Here is a 21,939-nt window from a genome sequence, read left to right on the forward strand (position 1 = left end):
TGGGAACTTTAAGACTTGTGGACTTCAACTCCCAGAATTCCCCAGCCGGGGAATTCTGGGAGTTGAAGTCCACAAGTCTTAAAGTTCCCAAGTTTGGACACCCCTGATGTAGATAGAAAAGATCCTAATTTCCCTGTTGTCTTCACACATTCAATGTCTTGACACCATCTCTCACTTTCCAGTGGCTAGAAACATAGAGATGAGAAATGAGAAAACCTTGCTTTCCCGGCTCTAGTTTCCATGTAGTGGGTTTTTTTTCTTTGTGTTTTCCTATTGATATCAAGTTTCTGCACCTCAGCAAACTAAGTCACATTCGTGTCGGAAGCCACCTACAAAACTAACCGAAATGATAGGCTGGGATTCATAGTTGTAGCAACAGGTGGCCTTCCCCTGTATCAAATCAGGTTGTACAATCTGGGATGGGCATAGCACACATGCTTTGGTACGCCTGCCCATCAGCCTGGGTGTAACCAAACTCAGTCCTTTGAGATGAAAGCAGAGAAAGTTTCCTTCCAGCTGGATTGGCAGACTCAACTTGATCCTTTCTTAGAAGTATTGGAAACTCAGCGAGATCTGAGGATCCATCCAAGAACTGCTTCTAAACACTGTGGCCCCGAGTGGAGAATGTGGCAGATGAGGTCATTGGATGGTTTCTCTATCAATGCTTTTCTTGCTGCAGACAGTTCTCTGGTATGGATATATTATTTCATATATTCTATAGGGTTTGAAGCCTAGGCTCATTTTGCTTGTGTAAACAGAGCTTAGATAACCGATTTAAATATTGTTGTTGGCGTCTTATTTTTCTTTATTATGACGCCAGAACTACACAGTGCATCCAAATACTGTTGTGTTCTGTGTTTGAAGGGGGTTGGTAACCTTTTTGTTTGTCTGAAACCAGAGCGATCTTCCTACGGCAGCTGTCCTGAACAAGGAAGCCAAACTGGTTGGGGTGCTGCAACAGCTGGCATGTGTGGCGTTACAAATTTGGTTTGAATGGCATCCACCCTACCTATGTTTATAAGGCGTAAGAGTTTGCTAGCAGAAACAGGAAGGGAATGGCAAAGGTGGAAAACTTCTGGCTCACCTGAGAAGTTTCTACTGCCTCTTTTACATTAAGTTTTTTTCTCAAATCTGACTTGTGCCACAGCCTTGAGTGGGTGATTCTAATATTTATATATTACACCTCCTATATTAAGCAAAGCTTAACTATGATATTTTTGTGCCGTGTCTTGTACGAGGAAAAAGGAAAATGCATTTTTTTAAAGATGTGATTCATAGTGGAGGATGATAGCCTTTTAAAAAAAGTTCATTTTTTTTTTTTTTGCAAATACACAAAAAGATGCTATCCATAAGGGATAATTTGTGTAAATGATTAAAAAAAATGTGTCTTTTTTTCTGGAAAAAAATGTGGGCAGCTCATTTATTTCAAGTCTAATTACTTATTCGTATAGGTAAATTTAAACGTGTTTATTAATCACCATGGATTAAGCACCTTTTAAAATGTCTCAGAGAAAAGGAGCTTCTGACTTAGTCCTGGATGGGGAGCCCCATGGAATGCAAGGGCTGTAGGCAACGTTATGAAATCAAGAAAACAACCCAAAAGAAGGCTGTGGCAGCCAATTTCTGTATTGTTGTTGCTGCATTATGTCTATCTAATTATCAGATATGTGATTACTAATTTATTTGAGATTTAATGTGGTTATGCAAACAAATTTAATAAGTATGAGCTAATAAAGGTATTGTACAAACAACATTAATGTTAAATAACACCAGTACATGAAGCTGTTAAAACAATACAGCTCACTTTTTATATGTTGTTCCTGCCTTATGAGTTACCAGAACTTAGGAAAGTTTATTTATTTTTTTGTTAAAATCTCTACTTTTGTCTGCCATAAGCAAGTGGGGGATGGAGCCAAGAATAGAATAAGTAGCATATCGTGTATGTACCGTATCATAACAGCTTATATGGCAGTAAATGCTTATCTACCCTGAGGAAAGTCTGGGTATCAAGTAATAAATAAAATTATGTTTTAATTCTTTGAAAATGGAATGTAACAGAAATCTGACCAAATATAGTCAGCTAGTCCAGAACATTGCTACATATACATAACATGTATATTCGCACACACTATATTAAGAACAAAGCCTTCCTCTATTTTAGAGCGACAATACATTCACTTTGCTTTGGGGTTTAGTACCACTTTTACTACACATATAATAACTGAATTTGGGCCAACAAAATGTTTCTTTTTAGTTCTACAACTGTAATACAGGAAAAGCAGTAATCCTTATTATTCCCCTAAAGGTATTTATATAGTGATACAGTGAGAAAGACCTGTTTGAGTGCCTGTTGTTTTTAAATAAGCTTATAAGCCTCCTAGATATTCTGGAAGCTGTAAGTGTAGATGCTTGCTATTCTTTGTGTTTTAATGTACATTCTTGTGATTCAGGGAAATGGGGGGATATGGATGTTTTGAATACATAAAAGAGGTCTGGTTGGTTGTGTAGATAGGTTGGGGAGATATACTGTAGAGGACGTGGTCTCTCATCTTCTTTCTGCATAGAAACCAAGTAAGAGCTTTAAGGAAGGAAACACTTTCATCTGAATCCTTTTCTTATTACTACAATTCCCAGAAGGCTAAAATAAAAAACCCAGAAACTAATCTTTGAGAGTTACTTGTAGTTGTAAAGCAGAGTTGGGGGGGGGAGGGAGGGAGAATGTAGTAGTGGATCTATGTGTGACTTCTTTTTCATGTTTTCAGACGTAAGGGTTTATTGTATACTTCCCCAATGCTTTAATCTAACCTTTTCCATCTTCTAGAACACAGGTCCCCAACCGCCGGTCTGTGGATCGGCACTGGGTTGTGGCATGCCAGAAAAAGGGCCACGCAAAATGAAGCCCCATCCGTGGGATGCAGGCAGCATGCAAAACCACGCCCCTTCTGGCCCAAGGAAAAACCTCTCTCTTTGGAACAGGTCCCTGGTGCCCAAAAGGTTGGGGGCCACTGTTCTAGAATGCATGAAATGTCCTATTGTGCCACCTTCTTTGTCAACATTTATGAATGATAATCCTTGCATACTGGAGAGAACAAGGACAGGGAATGGTCAGTTTAATCTGTATTAAATCTCATCTCTCTTTCCAGCCAGATCTTCTGAATTTCAAGAAGGGATGGATGTCCATATTGGATGAGCCAGGAGAGGTAAGGTGGAAGAATTATTGGAGCCCAATCACCCCCACCTCTCCATTTGAAGAATTATTAGGACTCCACTTCTTACTCTTACTCTTCTTTTTCTTCTATTCCCGCTGAAATAATGGTTTTATGCCAACCCCCTTTTTAAAAATGTGGAAACTAAATATGCTTTTGATTTTTCTTTATAGTTAAATGTAATGCTTTACAGAAGCTTTTGCTTTGTATCATAAATGCATTATATATATCCGTAAAATACCAATATGGATACTTTGCCTAACATGTCTTCTGTGATTCACAATTCTGTTGCATGTTCCTTGTCAAAAATGGCCTGACAAATAAATTGGGAAGCCCTTTTTCATAATTAAGTGGCTACACCTGAGGCCGAGTGTTTTTTAAGCAGTATAGGTGTTGAGTGGTGTGTGTTTTTGAGAACAAACACATCTTATATTTTGTCTTCCTGTTCTCCTTTGGTTGATGGTTTGGCCAACAGTGGACAAAGCATTGGTTTGTGCTGACAGATTCGAGCCTGAAGTACTACAGGGACTCCAATGCTGAAGAGGTAAGAAAGTGACCTAGCCTGCATGGAATCTTTTGGATGTGGTATTCAAGGGAAGAGTACTGTATAACGATTGTATGGATTTCCTTGGGGGGAAAGTAGAAGTGATGTGCTTATTTAAAAGTGACAAAGAAGTGTCATGTACTTCTCCATACACTGAAAAGATAATATGGGATTGCTTAGCTTGGAAATAATTATTTAGCTGAAGTACATAAAGTGAAGGAGGAGGCTCCAGTAGGCTGGAAATGTTGTAGATTGGAGATAGGAAATTCCTGGACTAGATGATTTGCATAACACTTACGTTCTGGAGGTCTTTTCAGGCAGATGATCTAGATGGAGAAATTGACCTACGTACTTGCACCGATGTGACAGAATATGCAGTGCAGAGGAATTATGGCTTCCAGATAAATGTAAGTGCTCAGAAATGAAATAAAAAGTGCTTGGAAATGAAGTAAAAGGCCACATTGTTTACTGAGTCCAGCAAGGAATTCGCTAAAGTTCTTTAATTCTGTTGTGGAGAAGATGCTTCCGTTTAGCCACTGTAACGATGTAAACGCAAAGGATGGCAATTTACCTTGTGAATTGAAATTATTTTCTAAACCGCAGTCATAAAGTTAGAACAGAAAGGAACCCCAGTGCTTACCTTTCTGTTTACCAAGAGACGGAGTAGAATTGGCCCAGTTGAAGTTTTCCAAATGGAGTAGCCTGCAGTTTGCCTAAATACTGTTGAACAGAGGGATAAACCAAGTGGGATCCAGCTTTAGTTACAGTTAGTTGACTTAGGACTGTAATGGAGGCCATGATTTCAGTTGTGAATCATTGTGATCTTAAGGCATCACATGACTGGACCTGGGTTTTTTTGGCATTTTTTGCAGTGGTCATTAATCAAACACCATGATAATGGTTGTTAAAGGGACCTGGAAGTAAATGCTGAAAACCAGCCAAAAAAATAATAATAATGCCATAAGTGCAATCATATAATATGTGCAAATGACTGTAAAAGTGAGCTGGTTGCCAAGCACCCAACCAGCACATTACTATGGGGAGATGTGGGCATTGTAAATTCAAAATCAGGTTTAGGGAAGGCAGAGGTGGTATTCAGCCGGTTCGGACCAATTCTGGCGAACCGGTAGCAGAAATTTTGAGTCGTTTGGAGAACTGGCAAATACCACCTCTGGTTGCCCCACCCTCCCACCACTGCTGTTCCTAGTCCTATATTCCCTCGCTTTTTTAGCTCAGTTGATTCGCGCGGCAGAGTGGATTACCGTGCCTCAGCTGAGCTAAACAACAGCTCCGCTAACCAGTGCTGACACCGAGGGCGGTCTTTGAATGCTGCATGCGTGCGCGAAGCGCTCTCTCATAGAACCAGTAGGAAAAGATTTGGAATCCCACGGCTGGGGGGCAGGGATCATCCTTACTTTGAGCGGTTGCTAAGTAACAAGTCATAAGTTGAGGAATACCTGTAATACTTAGCTTATAAAGAAGTTCTTATGTGATTTTATCCTGTTTGAAATCTGGCTGTTTCCTATTTTCCTGTTTTATCAAAACCCAAACCTGAAAACAGATGTACTTGTAGGACTTGCTGGCATATGGAGTTCTCAGTACTCTCTGAGCTCCGTTGTTTGCTTACAGATGTTTCATTTCCCAACTTCTCAGGCAAATGAAACATTGCAAGCAAACAACAAAGCTTAAAGAGCACCAAGGACTCCACAGATCAGTCCTGAGGTACATATATTCCGTTGCCAGTATATGCTGCCCTCCATTTGCCTCATTACCTTTCCTATGTTGAAGGTGAAACATAGGTACACTTGAGGTCTACAATCAAGCCATATTTTGTGTGTTTCTTTTTTCCAGACTAAAGATGGTGTTTTTACATTATCTGCAATGACATCAGGAATCCGCCGGAACTGGATTGAAGCTCTAAGGAAGAGTATTCGACCAGCAAGTGTGCCTGATGTCACAAAGTATGTGGTGCATCAGACTTACTAATGATTAAATTATTAAATTCAATCTATAGGAATGTTTGAGCAGTTGTGTTTTTCCAGCATTCAGCCAGATATACCGTATTTTTCGGAGTATAAGACGCACCTTTTTCCCTCAAAGAAGAGGCTGGAAATCTGGGTGCATCTTATACACTGAATACAGCATTTTTGGCCTCCCGAAACCCCGCCCCCTTGATCAAAATGTCCGTGCATAGCCTTTAGGAGCCTTGCAGAGTGAAGGTTTTGGTGGAAAACAGGTTTCTTATGGAGTTGAGTGGAGAAAACTACTGTCAGTACTGTCTGCATTGGTCAATAGTTCTTCTCTAGATTTCAGAAATCCCTTTTCCCCAGCCCTGATGAGATTGGATATAGCATTCTTTAAATGTTGATTAAGAGTTAGATCAGAAATCCCTTTTCTCCAGCCCTGATGAGATTGGATATAGCATTCTTTAAATGTTGATTAAGACTTAGATCGTTGTGCTTAGCCTCTTTCCGATTCCCAGAGGTTGTCCAGTCTGATCCAATGCTATCAGTCTGGAATGCCTGCCCTTCTCTCCAATTGAGCCAGGTGAAAATATTTACTAGGATTATTCACCACAAATGTTTTGTTACATTTCCAACAATCCAGTGATTGTAACTTCTTGAGAACTTGTTCCTCTTGAATGACTATGTAGGATAATAGGGCTGACTGTATTTGGGTGGCTTCCAGATCTGGGTGTCATCTACACTGAGATTGGAGATCCATTTGTGGGCAGTTTCTGCAAACGCTTCCTGAATGATTTCTACTTCTAAGTTTTGCATGGCTTTCCTCCTGGTTCCAGGCTATCTGACCACAACAAGGAAAACTCATTCTGCAACAATAAATCCCCCAAGAGTTCCTTCCGAACTGAGCTGCAGCCCAACACAGGAAGTGAGGTGATATCCAGAGCTGGCAGCAGGAAAGCTGAAGGGCAGCAACAGGCTTTTGACTATGTTGAATTATCCCCCTTACAACAGCGGTTAGCTTTAAATCAGGGATCCCCTCAGCGGTCAAGAGGGAGCACAAGAAGTTCAGATGGAGCAGTCAAGCGGGAAGAGTTGGAGCGGGACCTGGCCCTCCGGTCGGAAGAGAGACGCAAGTGGTTTGAGTCTTCAGTCAGTGGGGGCCTGCAAACCGATGGCCCAGCAGAGAATCCTTGTCCTAAGAAACCTCAGGGGACTCCTCTTACGGAAGCTCAGAGGAGTCGGCTAAGTGAAGACATTGAGAAGAAGTGGCAGGAGCTGGAACGTCTGCCTCTAAAAGAGTCCAAACGGGCCCCACTGATGGTGCTGCTGAACCAGGGCAAAGGGAAACCTGAGGACGCAAGTGAAGCACTGGAGAAAGAGGTAGAGAAAAAGGGAAATGGGTGCTTTTAAAATTCGATAAATAAATAAAATAAATAGAAGTAGCCAGTGGTAACGGCCTGAGTCAACATGTGCGGGAGGAAATACCTCTGTCCTTTTCACAAGCCTGAACAATGCAAATGTGCACATTCTCTGAATTGTTTCTGCTATTGATGCTGACTCTTCGAAGCATGTTGAAATAAGAAGGACGGAGAAACATAAGCTCTGCAGAGATAGCACTTACTAATAGCATTTAGACTTATACACTGCTCCACAGTGCTTTACAGCGCTGAGTAGTTTACAGTGTCATCATATTGCCCCCAACAATCTGAATCCTCATTTTATCGACCTCAGAATGATGGAAGGCTGAGTCAGCCTAGAGCTGGTCAGGATTGAACTCCAGGCTGTGGGCAGAGTTAGCCTGCAATACTGTATTCTAACCACTGAACCACATGGCATGCCATCAGTCTGGTCTACTGAGAACACTACGGTATTGAATAGGAAAAGACTCCCTTCCATGCTTTTAACATTGTGCAAAGTAGATGTCCCAGGCCAGGTTCATTTTGAATAGTTTTGACACATCCATCAATGAAATTTCAGTCACTTGGCCATTCCACACGCATAAGTCTGGCTCAGCTACAGTTTGTTGAATAAAATATAAACTATGATTCACAAACCACAGTAGCTAGATTTTCCTGATACACTAAAGCAAAATGGAACAAACCATTAGTTTAATACAGGCAATGAAACATCTATAAAGCTATTGTGCAACTTTTGTGGTTTGCTCATAATACTAAATAATAATGTGACACAAACCAGCACACAGAGATCACTGGAACTGTTCTATATTTCATTACTTGCAGAAACAACATAGTACTTCGAAGCTGTCTGAGTATGGTGGGCAGAGCATACAGTCATCTGGCTAGAAAAATGACACTTGAATGTTGCCAGCAGCTTCTAAAATCCACTGTCACATAGAAGTTGACTTCCATGCAGCAGTGATTATGATATTTTGGAGCAATAAAAGGGGGGAAATATTAAGGAGTTTAAAATGGATGTACTGAATTGATGTATTAGCATGCCAACATGTTATCATGACATCATGGGTGTGTGGATGGATTAGGGAGTAAGTCAATTTGCCTTTCCTGATGACCTGGGATTCAGGTTAACAGAAAATTATTCTTTGGTGGTGGTTTGTTATTCTGCTAAATCATTTTTCTAACAGGTCCAAGTTCTGAGATCACAGCTGGAGTCCTTGCGTTCCCACAGTGAGGCAAACCTCCATAAAAATGGGCATGTGCCCCAAGGATACATTTCTCAGGTAATGATAATAGCCCAACATAATCTTTACGTTCTCCAGCTTTTTCTTTCTCCGCTCCAGTCGCTAATCAGCCAGTGTGCATAGAGATATGAAGACAGTTGGGACCATGTTCCTTTCAATGCTATCTATGATTGATTTAGCTACAGTGGGACAATGCCTTTAACATATGGCAAACGTTGGAAAGGAAAGGACTTCTAATGCAAGCTCTTTCTTATTGCACTGCTCTTTAAAGTAGGAATGGGAAGCCTGTGGAGCTCCAGAAGCTGCTAACTTTGATTTGCAGAACCTCTTGATGTTAACCATGTTGGCTAAAGTATGTTGGTAGTTCAACAATAGCTGAGAAGCTGTAGGGTTTGAAACAGCTACCAAGTTGGCTAAAGTGTGTGTGTGGTTTCATCCCATCCCATTTCAATCTCAACCAGTAATGATAATTGTAAATGCCTGCTTGTCTGATATGAGTAAGAACAAGGCAGGAAATGTCTATTTCCATGTTGACCAGAAGCCAATACGTTATCCATAACTGAACAGAGTGATTCTTTTGCATATTTATTGACCAGCTAAGATTTAGTGGGAATAGTCTCACAAAGTTGCTGTATTGGACATCAGTGCACTCTGAAGTGACTCAAGACAGTATTTTCAATAGAAGGCACTCAGCTATGGAATTTCCACTGCACAGTTTCTACCAAATCTCGGGAACTTTTAGCACCAACTTGAATTCATTAAAATAGTGCATTTTTTTTTTAAATCCTTCCCACTTTTGGATTTCTTCTAACAATGATTACAGACTTCAAAATTGAATGAATGGATGGATAAAGTAACTATGACTTGTTGAAAAAACTAGTTTCAAACTGTAATGTATGGTTGTTTTAACTTTAGCTAAGGCTATTTGGAGTGCTTTTGAGGCCAGGCAAAACTGTAACTCTAACCAGTGTGAATTGTCAAGTTTGCTCTTTGGTTGCACAACCAACAGAGAAGGTTGAAACCAAGGTTCATTATGTCTTGTTTTTATAATGTTAAATTACAGTATAGCATTTCCAAATAAGATGGTTGAAGATACATATGGTTAGGAGTATTTGCCTTTGAGGCAGAAGGAGTATCTACAGTTTATAGTACAAAATAGGATGCTGTTAGTATCATCAACTAAACTATTTAATAAGTAATTGGACAGGCTGAACTTGTTAGCTGAAACTGTAAATTGGAGACCTCTCTACTTTTTAAAACTTCTTTTGCTAACTTTATTTTTATTAAAAATATTTCAGTGTTATTATATAATACTCTAAAGCTTTTTAGACCAATTATAAAATCATTCTAAAATATAGCAAGATGATGATTGTGGATAGTTTTAATTGATTTGTCTATTGAAACCTGAAAATGCTGTGCCTCTCAAGGTCACTGTACATTGGAGCAGGCTATAAACACTAGAAATAAATAAAGTACCTGATAATTAACAATTTAAAAAAATAAAATGAAAAAAATATGGAAGGTTCAAGTTACAGGCTAAAAAAGGCTAACGTATAGAATTGATATTTTAAAAATGATACCCAAAGCTAATCCTCCACATACTCCTAAAACATAACATGTATTGTGACTTGTTATTGTGTTATTTATATTAAACTTACATTTTACATTTACACATACATTTACAAACTGAAATGTGAAATGTTAATATCTAACATCGTTACTTGATTTCCCTCTGACTTTGTTCATGAGATTTTTTTATTTATATTATATCCAGATTACTTCAATAAACACTAGGTGACTTTTAATAAAATTAAATATTTTAAAACCTTTATCAATTAACAGTTATAATTTTCCCGAACGCCATCACTCTGCTAAACAAATAATTTCCTCAACATTGTCAATTGATTTACTAAGTCTGCACTACTATTAATCTTTTCATTGTTCCTATCTACCCATCTCCTCCCACTTATCACTGCATGACTGTAACTTTGTTACTTGTATCTTTACGATTTATATTGATTGTTTCCTAATATTATTTCATTGCTTATTTGTACTCTATGACTATCATTAAGTGTTGTACCTTATGATTCTTGACGAATGTATCTTTTCTTTTATGTACACTGAGAGCATATGCACCAAGACAAAGTCCTTGTGTGTCCAATCACACTTGGCCAATAAAGAATTCTATTCTATTCTATTCTAAGAGCAAAATCATGGTAAAATAAAAACCCAGTTCCCAATTATGGGGAATCAAGATTCAAAAAAATAAATACCACTGAGAGATCTAACAGGACCAGGAGGACCATATTCTCTGAACTGTGACCCAAAGGATTGAGATAATCCATAAGGGGATCTCTAAAATCATAATTCTTCCGAACCTTCAAAGCAAAAAGGTTGGGCCCAGTAGAAGTTGTGTTATCTTTGAGATCAAGAAATGACCATCTGAAACAGGAGGTACTTGTCACCCCCATCCCTCAAAGTCCTTAACTACCTCCTTAGGCCAGCTGTTGATTCCCCGAACTGCCTGAAGGAAACAGATGGCAGATCTTATGCCTTCTAGCATGCTGCCCATACCCTCAGAGTCCACAAGATCAAAAGAATTGCAGGAAAACTTTCAAGACAGTGCCCCAATTATCTAATTGGATTCTGCTGATGGGGAGATACGATCTGAGTAAATGGAAGCAGTTTTATCTGCACAGGGTTTTTGCTGTCATGGGTGTCTGACAGAAAACCGTCAAACCTGTCCTTCTCCAGTAGGGGTTACCTTAAAGCAGGGGTCTCCAAACTTGGCAACTTTTAAGACTTGTGGATTTCACCTCTCAGAGTTCTCCAGCCAGTTTTGCTGACTGGAAAATTCTGGGAGTTGAAGTCCACAAGTCTTAAAAGTTGCCAAGTTTGGAGACCCCTGCCTTAAAGAGTGGTATTGGGAGATCTTCTGCCGACACAGGGTGAGCAGACTTACTGATGCTTTCCTGCCCTTGTTGTCCCCATGTCAGTCCAAACATGGACTTCTACTTCATGGTTTGTAATGTCCTCAGAATTATATATGTCTTGATTCCTCAATTAAAACTGCATATTAACATAGCCTTTCCATTGGAAATGTCTTAACATGTAACCTGATGGATGCTTTTTAATACGTTACATCCCCCTTACGTTTTTTGCTGTTATCTGTACTCAGGGCTCCCCTATTGCGAACAGAGATGCATTTCTTGTTAATTCATCACTTAAAATGTGTTTTTCCGTTCTTCTCTCCCCCCCCCCCCCCCCGGTCCTCTTTTAGGAGGCTTGTGAGCGCAGTTTAGCAGAGATGGAAAATTCCCATCAACAGGTCATGACAGAAGTCCAGCGGCATCACCAGTGGGAGATGGAGCGGTTGCGGCAGGAAAAAGAGCGTCTTTTGTCTGAGGAGGCAGCTGCAACAGCTGCAGGTAGAAGCTACACAATGCACACACAAAACGAAGCCACAATGCTTATTTTTTCCTTCCTATATATATATTTAAAAGAAGAAAATACAGATGCATATTCTAGCCATCTATTTTTTAAAATATTAAAACCTTGCCCAATCATGTTGATAAAAGTTTTCCATTTTGAGAATAGCCAGCCAGTTCAAAAGCAGAGAGAGAGAGAGAGAGAGAGAGAGAGAGAATTTACCATCACTCCAAGAAAGTAGATTTAGAATATAATCTTTTCACTATAACAAAGTAATTTTTAAATGACCCATGCATAATACTTGGTACATATTTGTTTTGTTAGTAAATTCCATTTTTCCCTAAAGAGTTAAAATCATGACATGCTGCCCTCTCTCGATGAGGAGAGGCAAAGCATGTACTTTAGCAGAAAACAAGCAAGCATGAAAAACAGTTGTAGTCCGCAGGCTGTAGTTATCCCTTTAAATGCCAAGGACAGAGCAGTGTAAAACTTTAGGAAGATATGGTTGTCACCCACAGCAGTATTTTCAAACAAGCAGAAGATGAGTCTTGACAACACGAATCAGACCAAAAGAGAATAAAAGGGGAGGAGAAATCAAAGGATGGGAAATTTAAAGGGAATTTACATTAGGTATCTTATAATCAACAAAGCTATAAAATTCTTGATAAAGATCTTACAAAAGAATTTGGGGGAGCTGTTACTTCATTTTTTCAGTGGTCCTTGTTAGAGACCTTCAAACGGTATGGATTCTAGCTATGGTCTCTTGCTCCTCTACTGCTCCAACTCCTGGACATAGCAGGACTGGATTCATGGAACTGGATTCCTCCCTTTCTGCTAGGTCATGCTTTTTAATAGCTTGAACTTGCAGCTGTTGATTTGTTAGCATTGGGCATTCTGATGTCCATCTTAAAAATATTTTTTAGTTATTTGTAATCTAAAATACATTTCAGTGTTGATAATCTTTAGGAGCTACACAACTGCTGATGCAATCCAAATCAAACTGTAAAATCAGCAGATGTTTTAATTAGATATACACCGCCATCCAGCATTTTTAGACAATTCAAATTCCTTTGGTAATAAATCATTCTTTTAAAATACATTATATTAAATACCATAAGATGAAAATACAAAAAGAATCAAAAGTTAGAAAACTGACAGAAAGAAAGAGAAGTGCAAAGAAAGAATAAAAAAGTAGTGACTCCCAACTTACTCAGTGCAGTAAGATACAAAAAATATATATATTATAACCTCAACCTTTTGCTTTACATTTCAGGATATTCCAGGACATTCCTATAATAAGAAAATTATTCTAATAATCAAAACCTAAAATTAAAGTATCTTTTTTTCCCCCCAGTTTCAAGTAAAAGGTCCAGTAGCGGTTACCAAGTAGAACTAAAACTAGATAAATTCTTCTCTTTAATTAAAACAGTTTTACCATCTCCCCTAACTCCATCGTGTTTATTATCTGCCCTTCCATTGTGGAAATTAGTGTGTCTGTCCATCTTTCTGCATATAAGGCTCTTGCCGCTGTACACATATATAATTGCAAGGTTCCAAATTTTCTTTCAAGTACTTTGTCCGTCAAACCTGAAAGGAAGACTTCTAGTTCCAATTTTATATTTAAGAATCTTCCGTATCAAGATAAACTCACCTAAAGAAGACTTCATATTTGTGGTTTCAGAAGTCTTTAATAGTTTTAAGATGGTCAATAGGCAATTGTCAACTTTAAAATGCTCAGCTATGGTTGCAAGCACGGTGACTGATCTCATCATCTCCTGGAGCTCCAATCTACGGAAATCTACTGTCCTTCAATCTCCTCATCAGGAGCAGCCATCCAGAGCACATGTAGCCAATCTGTCAACCTCTCTTTGTCCAGAGAGGTTCTATTCACCTATTCTTTGCTCTGGGCTATAAGCACCACTTTTGTGGAACTGTCTTTAATTTGCCATACCATCGCCAGTAGTTCAATAGGCAAGTGAATTTCTCTTCAAATAATTGCTTTGAGAAACCTAAGAAAATTTGCTTCTTAGCAATTTGTCATTTGTTAGCAATTAGGAATATATGTTATTTCTCCTTTTAATTGAATAACCTGATAATTCAGTGTCCTTTTAATATAATGGCAGTACATTTTTGTAAAGAATATTCACAAAGTTCAATCAAATAAAATGTATCATTCAAATATAATATGTTTAGCTGCAGCCACTGAAATCTCCATTTAAACACCAATGTGCAAATGTTCTCTTTGTCACCTGATACAAGTATGAATGCAGATCTTAAGTTCTTCCACTGGATTTTTCTCCTTTCCCGGACAATTTAGTTTGGAATACATAAGATATATACATTGCAAGTTTAGCAGATTTTATTGATCCTTTCTTTGTCCTGTCTCTCTGCTCCTACCCTTCCCTTTGCTCTAGCAATTGAAGCTCTGAAGAAGGCACACAGGGAAGAAATGAAGAAGGAGTTGGGTAGAACACGCAACTTTCAGAAAGGGTTTTCAGATCCAAATGCGCTCCAGCAACAGCATCGGTAAGCAACGATTGAAAAATGATTGGGGGAATCTTGACTCATGAATTGAGGAAGGAGATAAGAATTGTATCTACTAAAATGTTGATTGCTGTAGCATTTGATGAAAATCTTTACGTGCGTTTTGGGAGCAAATTGACTTTGCCATCAATATAAAGTGTAATATAGAAAAGAAAAAGTAGCTAGAGAGTAGTCCTATTAATTTGTATGTTCATTTAAATTCATTTGGATCAAATTCAATGTTTGCCCTACCTTTACGGTTTGTCATCCTTTGACCCAGCCCCTGTATGCATTTGGGATGCATCCCCTCTAGCTCATTTAGTTAAGTGCAATCTTTTTATGGGAAAAGCTAATGACCTTTCAGTTTTCATTAGAATCCATTGCTTGTTTTCTTTCAACAGATAGAAAGATGGGTCAGAAAGATTAAATAGGACCATTAAGGCCCCTTTGCACCATAGATAGCCTTAAAAAGGAACTGGCAACTCAAAAAGATGCCTAAGCATATCAAACCCGGAAATGGGGATGATAATAGTAGGCTTTATTTATATAGATCAGGGGTGTCAAACTCAAGGCCTCCGGCTCGCAGGATGCTTAAATCTGGTCCGCGGGGCCAGCCTGGAAATATCAAAGGACCACCCTCTGATGCTTCTGTTAGCCAAAATTGGCCGTGGGGGAACCGCTTTCAACCCATTTTCGGCCTCCAGCATTCTGACGGGCAACAACAGCTCACAGAGGCCTTCTGAGGCCCCCACGCAGCCCATTTTGGCTGGCAAGGTGCTGCTGGTGGCGTCTGCCCTGTTTCTGCCCCCCCGCCCCCCCTGGCCAGTCCGCGTAGAACTACAATGCTGATCCAGCCCTCAAAGAAATCCAATATTGACACTCCTGGTATAGATTATCCTCTTAACCGGTTTCTGTGTCATGAGGGTCACGTTTTGTTCAGGATTTGCAAAATAAGATTCTTATTTTGGAGGAGACAGACCAGATTTTTTGTTGGGGGGAAGACTAGCAGAGAAAACTTAAGATGGTGTTGATAGTGAAATCCTGGTATCTGTTGCAGGTCTGATGTGGAGTCTCTGAAGAGGGAGTTGCAAGTGCTTTCAGAACAGTATTCCCAGAAGTGCCTGCAGATTGGGGGCCTGGTGCAGAAGGCAGAAGAACAGGAACAGATGCTGCAGCGTTGTCAACAGGAGGGGAAAGAGCTGCTTCGGCAAAACCAGGCAAGGGCTGGCGGTGCGGCCAATAGCAGGAATTCTGAGAGAAGGAACAATGACATAGCAAAGTAGCATTCATGAAAAGAGGACAGCTGCAATCTCCTTAATTTAAAATGCAAATTAAATTAAAATACCAGTGAGCTTGCCATTCTCCTTACTTGGTGGTCCTTGTCTTAGCAGCTAATTCTGGGAGATTTAGCAACCATTTTTGTGATGTCAGCCATAGACCTGTTTGGAATCCCTAGGATGCTGAGTCAAGTTGAGCAAACACTATTAAGCTCTGGAAAGACAAGCTTTGTAAGGAGCCCAGGGCAACAGGCAACCTCAGATGTTTCTTCTCAAGGCTGCCCAATTGAAGATGTAGCAGGCCATTGCGTAAACATAGTGCCATTGTCCAGAGTCTTTTGTCAATATAAGAAGTTAGACGGCCATGGTTTTGCTTTTTGTAACTCACCTTTTAATAACTTTAAAAGTTAAGAAATCGAAGGGGAAAAGCCAGAAACAATCTGTCTCCCTTGAAAACATTACCAAATGTTTTCCCTCCATGGCCCTCAATTATTGGGAAAAAAAATGCTTAAATCATTACCCAGCTTCAAAAAGCTCCATCTGTTATATTTGATGAACGTGTTAAACTATTTCATCCTCTTCCATTCTTCCAGGAGTTGCAGAAGCGTCTTTCGGAAGAGATTGGCCAGTTACGAGACTTCATTGCTGCTCGGGGCTCACGTGACGGAGCTTCACACAATGAGAAGAGTTCTTGTGAGCTAGAGGTAAGAGGAAGGTTGCTTGTTGCCTGATACTTTTCGCCTGTCAAATGTTTGCAGTTTCTTTGTTTCAGGTATAATTTAGCTTTGCAGCATTGAGAATGAAAATCAATGTCTGCTAAATCCAGAAGCAGATGCACACAGCTTTTGCGGCAACAAATAGTTCTTTTAGAATGGAGATTGGGGAAATTATAGATTAGTCAGTGTAATGTTTCTTCAAGACAATTGGTAGAAATGGTAACAGCAATAGCACTTAGATTTATATACCGCTTCATAGTGCTTTATAGCCCTCCCTAAGGGGTTTACAGAGTTATCCTATTGCACCCAACAATCTGGGTCCTCATTTTACCTACCTCGGAAGGATGGAAGGCTGAGTCAACCTTGAGCCTGGGGAGATTTGAACTGTCAAATTGCAGGCAACCGGCAGTCAGCAGAAGTAGCCTGCAGTACTGCACTCTAACCACTGCACCACCGCGGCTCATCAAGGGTAATCAAGGACATAAAGAAAATCAAAAAAGATAATCAATTTGGATTTTGTCAAACTTGGAAATCTACCAAACAATAAGGTATGGTTGAACAAACATGATTGATCAGGTCAGGTGAGCCAAACCATAGAAAATCAGCTTGTTCATGAACACTACCAATTTCCTGCTTTGTATTAGACATCATTTTATTCTAAGGGGCAGCCTAACTTTTGTTCTCTTCTGAGAGCAGTATCTCACCCATCTTACTACATTGAAAGTGATTTTGATAGTAGACAGTTGTGTCTTGAACATTTCCCTTTCCATTTTTCTTCTGAAGGTGCTTCTTCGAGTGAAGGAGAATGAACTCCAGTATCAGAAACAAGAAGTCCAGTGTCTGAGGGATGAACTCCATATGATGCAGAAGGTAGATTTCCAAAAGCAAATCAGAGTTCCTGGTTTGCAAGGAGAGGTGCGTACGCACATAGGCGCAAACCGATCACTCCATTCCTTCTAACGGTATGCAGTGTTGTCCAAACAACAGAAAAGGTGAAAGCTAAAGAAATGAAAAGTATCAGATAGAAAAGGAAACCCAGCTAAAGCTGTTTTGCACCAAATCAAATTCGCTGTATTGCCCCATAGCTTTCTGCCCTGGCAAATCACCTTTGCTTCCATCATATGCATGCCTTGCTTTATACTCTGCCTTTTATTCTTTAAATTGTTAGGCCCTCTTTTTTGAGGATATCGTCAAATCTCTATAAAATCTCAGTCATTCTTTTCAACTTAATTCTTTTTTTTTTTTGGTAATTTGATTCTCCTTGTTTATGATTGACTAATACATTTCTTTCATATTAGTCACTTACTTAATATTCAGCCCACATTCATTCTTAACTAACCTTGATCTCATTTTATCATATTACATTGCATTCAACTTTATATCTCTCTTGTGATATATCTAACATAAAAAAGTGGGCAAAAGCATGTTAAATATACAGCTATTGTCTTCTGATGAACATTCATTTCTTGCAATAGACCTACCTGCTATTTTGCTAGAAGCGTTTGCACATCTTAAAAATTTTCTCTCCAGGCTCCCATCTTTAACTAATATTCTACAATACTGGCGTACAGATCATGTAAGATGCCTTATTTTTTTACCATTTATGTACTACTTGCAAACATTTAGTCCATTTTCCCTCTTATTTTTCCTATTATCCACAGCTACCTTTGTGCACCACACAATCTAACATTCACCTCAAATCATTCAGCTTCTCAGCCAACACAATATCATCTGCATAGATACATCATCTGTCCAGTATTCTTCTAACACAGGGGTGTCAAACCTGCGGCATCACGTTGCCATGTGACGTATTGCAACTTTTTCTCCTTCGCTACAATGTGGGTGGGGGTGGCCAGCGTGTGATGCATCCAGCCCACAGCCCACAAGTTTGATACCCGTTCTAACATCTCTATAAGTCCACAAATACATTAAACAATGAGAAAAACATCCAAAATCCCTGTCTTAACGTTCCATTCAATACTGAGCTGTCTGCTCAGCATTTATTCTTATATATGCTTTGTTGCAATCATATACCACTGTTATTATATTCAGCTACAAACCTCCAGCACAAAAGATTCCATAATTCGAGCCTATTGTATAATTCATAACGTGCACTTCACCTCAGAAAGATGCCAATATCTTTCATTTGTATCCTTCATTTCTATTCTTTCTGGACAATAGTATTTCCTTCCCCATGCAGGACAAGAAGTTTGCCTCAGGGAAGTACCATGATATCTACCTGGAGCTGAATCACATCAAGCAACGGTCAGAACGAGAGATCGAACATTTGAAAGAGCACCTGCGCCTGGCCATGGCAGCCCTAGAAGAGAAAGAGATGCTGCACAACAATATCGGTATAAAAAAAAAACCGTTTGCATTAAAGACACTTTGTGTAAAGTGGAGCTAGCCAAGCTGCAAAGGCAGGAGGCGTTGGGGCCCCTTTTATCTCTCCACAGCAGAGGTGCACCTTGTGTTGGCCAACTTGCTGATTGCTTCACAGTGTTCAAAATCTTCCTCCTTGCCTTCTCTTCTCTCTCCTCCCCCTCTTTTGTATGCCAGAGGACAAATGCATACACAAACAATTTCTAGAAGGCTCCATGAAATCAGGTTGAAAGCTACAGTTTGGTCACTGCTATTGTATTGGTCTAGTCCAGCTCGGTTTCATTCTGCATCTAAAGCAGTGTTTTTCAAACTTGGTGACTTTAAGTCCTGTGGACTTCAACTCCCAGAATCCCCCAGCCAGCTATGCTGGCTGGGGGATTCTGGGAGTTGAAGTCCACAGGACTTAAAGTCGCCAAGTTTGAGAAACACTGATCTAAAGTAAGTTTATAAACCAAGGATGTTACAGCTACAATACATAAATTGTCACCACCAAGACATTTTAAATGATTTAAGATTTCCATCTTCCATTACTATTAGCATGGCCACAAGTCCTACTATGTAGCAAAGATACACTTTTTGAACTTAATTTAATTTTCTTAATTCTTTCTTTGTTCCGTAGGTTAGTTACTTTTCGGTGCACCACTTTGGAGAAGAAAGGAGCGTTCCTCTCCAGGAGCACTGGGCGAGACTCTACCAAATAGCCATCACATGCATCTGCGTCACTTGGGCATGTTTTGGGCTGGATCCTACTACTAGCACCTTTTTGGGACTCTCTACATGAAAATAATTTTTATATTTTGGGGGATGGGGTTGGGGATATGTTTTTAAGTCTTATACTTAAGTTTCCCAGCAGTTAACCACAAAGGCGGACCAGATATTTCTCCCTAAAGTTCCTTTAGATCTAATTATTCTTTCTCCCAAATATTTAGCTGTATTTACATTCAAAGTATTTATCTGCTTTCAGTTTTCTTCCAAATGGAGAAACAAAATCACAGAAGCCTCAAGTTCAGGTTGTACGGTGTTTCTTCACAGCAATCCATGTTGGAGATATGCTGTACCGAAAGAATGTTATATTAGTTACATTTGTCAGTGGAACTGGTTTTTATGTTAAGGATCGATGAGTAGCAATTGTTTTCAGAACAACGGAAGATTTTTTTTTTAAAAAAAAATGGGGATTAAATGTCTGTGCATCCCATCTCAGTCTTCCTCCCCAAAAGTTGGATTCAACTAATATGTTCTCATGGGGAGAAATTTTACTGCTGATGTTACCAGAGCCAAACAATAAAGGCGGCTGATTTTCTTTTATTTCTGCAGAGTTAACTTAATAAAATCATTGACTATAGAAATGTGTGGTTTTTGCTTGGCAGCAGAAGGTATAAATCTTGAACCATTTTGCATTCCCAAAAGGTTGGCGCTTCCTCCTCTTATATTATCATTCTTGGCACTTAATGTCCTTTGGAGCTTCAAAGTGTTTGCCCTATTTTCTCTCTAATCTTAGAAACCTTTAAGGCAGAAATGGTCGTGGGGGGGATTATTTACATTTGGAATAGATCATCAAATATTTGACTCTGAATTGTTTGGCAATAGCAACAAGAAAAAATTTCCACTCCTAAATTCGTCTCTTTTATTCTGCAAAGGTAGTTTTTCATTATTTAATTAAAGAAAGAGTAACGATAAAATCTATCCATGCTTGTTGCATGATTAGATAAACTACTAATGCTCCTGTTACTCAGGACTATTTCAATAAATTGGTAGCATCAAGTTGAACTTGGCTGGCTCAGAAGGCGTGGCTATTTAGTAATTGAATGGGACATTATCAGGAAATCCCAGAATGGCAGACTCAAATGGAAGGTCAAAAAAACATCCCAGAAGAAAACAACTCACTTCTCTATTGTTGCCAAGAAAACATGTCATAAAATCACCAGATACTGGGCTCAATGTGGAAGCTCTAAACATCCCTCAAGTAGGAATGCAACTACATATTTACAGCAGTTACAATGTGCTCCCCAAACTTTTTCCTTCATTATCCAAAACTGTTTGCCAGAAAATCATTTTTACCAATATAGATAAAACACTTTTAAGTCAATTTAAATGTCCCACTTCTGATTGGGTAATAGATTTGTGTGTTGTCACCTAAAGTAAAAGCACTTTTACCCAATTTTGGGAAATTACCAAGATTTTGGAAGCATAGATTTAATAAATGTCCAAACTTGATCTTGAACTTGACCCCAAATCACCCTGCTTTTGTATCTTAATGGGCTACTTAGGAACTTGAATTTATTTCTCTGTTCCTACTATATGCTGAGCCCTCTACATCAGTGATATCACATCTGAATGCAAACGTTATTTGAAAGCTAAAGTATGCAGATAAAGATTCTATTCTTGCAAATCCGTTATAAAAATGTATAATATATAAATGTTTTGAATTTTGTTAAAATGCTGTTATCAGTAGTAAATATTCCAAAAATTATGATACTTTCAGATATTCCACCCCAATTTGCTTTTTTTTAATGTTCTGCATTTAGTATAGTCCTTATATTAATTATATTGCACAAGATCAACTTTCAGAATTAAAAAAATATTAAGACCGCCCACACTACCATTCCATTATGCAATTTAATTAGACCACAATTGGTCTCCCTTTCCCATATAAATCAAGCAGAGACGTATTTTTTAAAATGCATGGCTTTAGCCAAGGTTTTTTCATGAGACAATTTCAGTAAGTTTATAACATTTCTTGTATTTACCATCTCTCTTTCTCTCTCTCTCTCTCTCTCTCTCTCTCTCTCTCTCTCTCTCTCTCTCACACACACACACACACACACACACACACACACCACCCTTTTTAATAACACTGGCATATCAAGCTCATTAACAAGATATGGCAAAATGATAAGGCCAGTTTAAAAATAATCAGCAATTTCATGTATGCTGTAATTTTATTTGTAAGAAAAACAGATATTTCACAGCAACTTAAATCATCTCCCTTTAAAAAGGACCTTGACTGAACCAAGAGAATATAGTTAGCATATAATACTGCAATCCAGTTAAGGAAGACTATATTTTTGTTTCTCCAGCCTCATTCTGATTAAACATGGTTTACTCTTATCAAATCAACCATAACGCTCATCCCATGGACTTGAATTGCAGATCCCTCTGGCTGAAAAGCGGCTGTGAATCAATTTGTCGCATTGACACAGCCATGAAAAGCCATGTAAGGGGAAATACAGCTCTTGCGA

The 21,939-nt window shown here is 39.0% G+C and overlaps 1 protein-coding gene across 1 annotated transcript in view; it reads left to right on the forward strand.

The window, feature by feature from the left end:
- Positions 1–20,046, forward strand: part of TRIOBP (TRIO and F-actin binding protein) — a 67,663-nt gene extending 47,617 nt beyond the window's left edge. The window contains exons 10-22 of the mRNA XM_081958506.1: positions 3,144–3,200; positions 3,682–3,750; positions 4,068–4,157; positions 5,602–5,711; positions 6,551–7,094; positions 8,317–8,412; positions 11,654–11,801; positions 14,217–14,328; positions 15,383–15,542; positions 16,196–16,306; positions 17,102–17,188; positions 18,519–18,672; positions 19,320–20,046. Coding sequence (XP_081814632.1) covers positions 3,144–3,200; positions 3,682–3,750; positions 4,068–4,157; positions 5,602–5,711; positions 6,551–7,094; positions 8,317–8,412; positions 11,654–11,801; positions 14,217–14,328; positions 15,383–15,542; positions 16,196–16,306; positions 17,102–17,188; positions 18,519–18,672; positions 19,320–19,324 — 1,743 coding nt within the window. The 3' untranslated portion in view covers positions 19,325–20,046. The remainder of the gene's footprint in view (positions 1–3,143; positions 3,201–3,681; positions 3,751–4,067; positions 4,158–5,601; positions 5,712–6,550; positions 7,095–8,316; positions 8,413–11,653; positions 11,802–14,216; positions 14,329–15,382; positions 15,543–16,195; positions 16,307–17,101; positions 17,189–18,518; positions 18,673–19,319) is intronic.
- Positions 20,047–21,939: the final 1,893 nt, after the last annotated feature.

The sequence above is a fragment of the Natrix helvetica genome, assembly GCF_964273705.1.
Source record: "Natrix helvetica genome assembly, chromosome: 6".
Lineage (NCBI taxonomy): Eukaryota > Metazoa > Chordata > Lepidosauria > Squamata > Natricidae > Natrix > Natrix helvetica.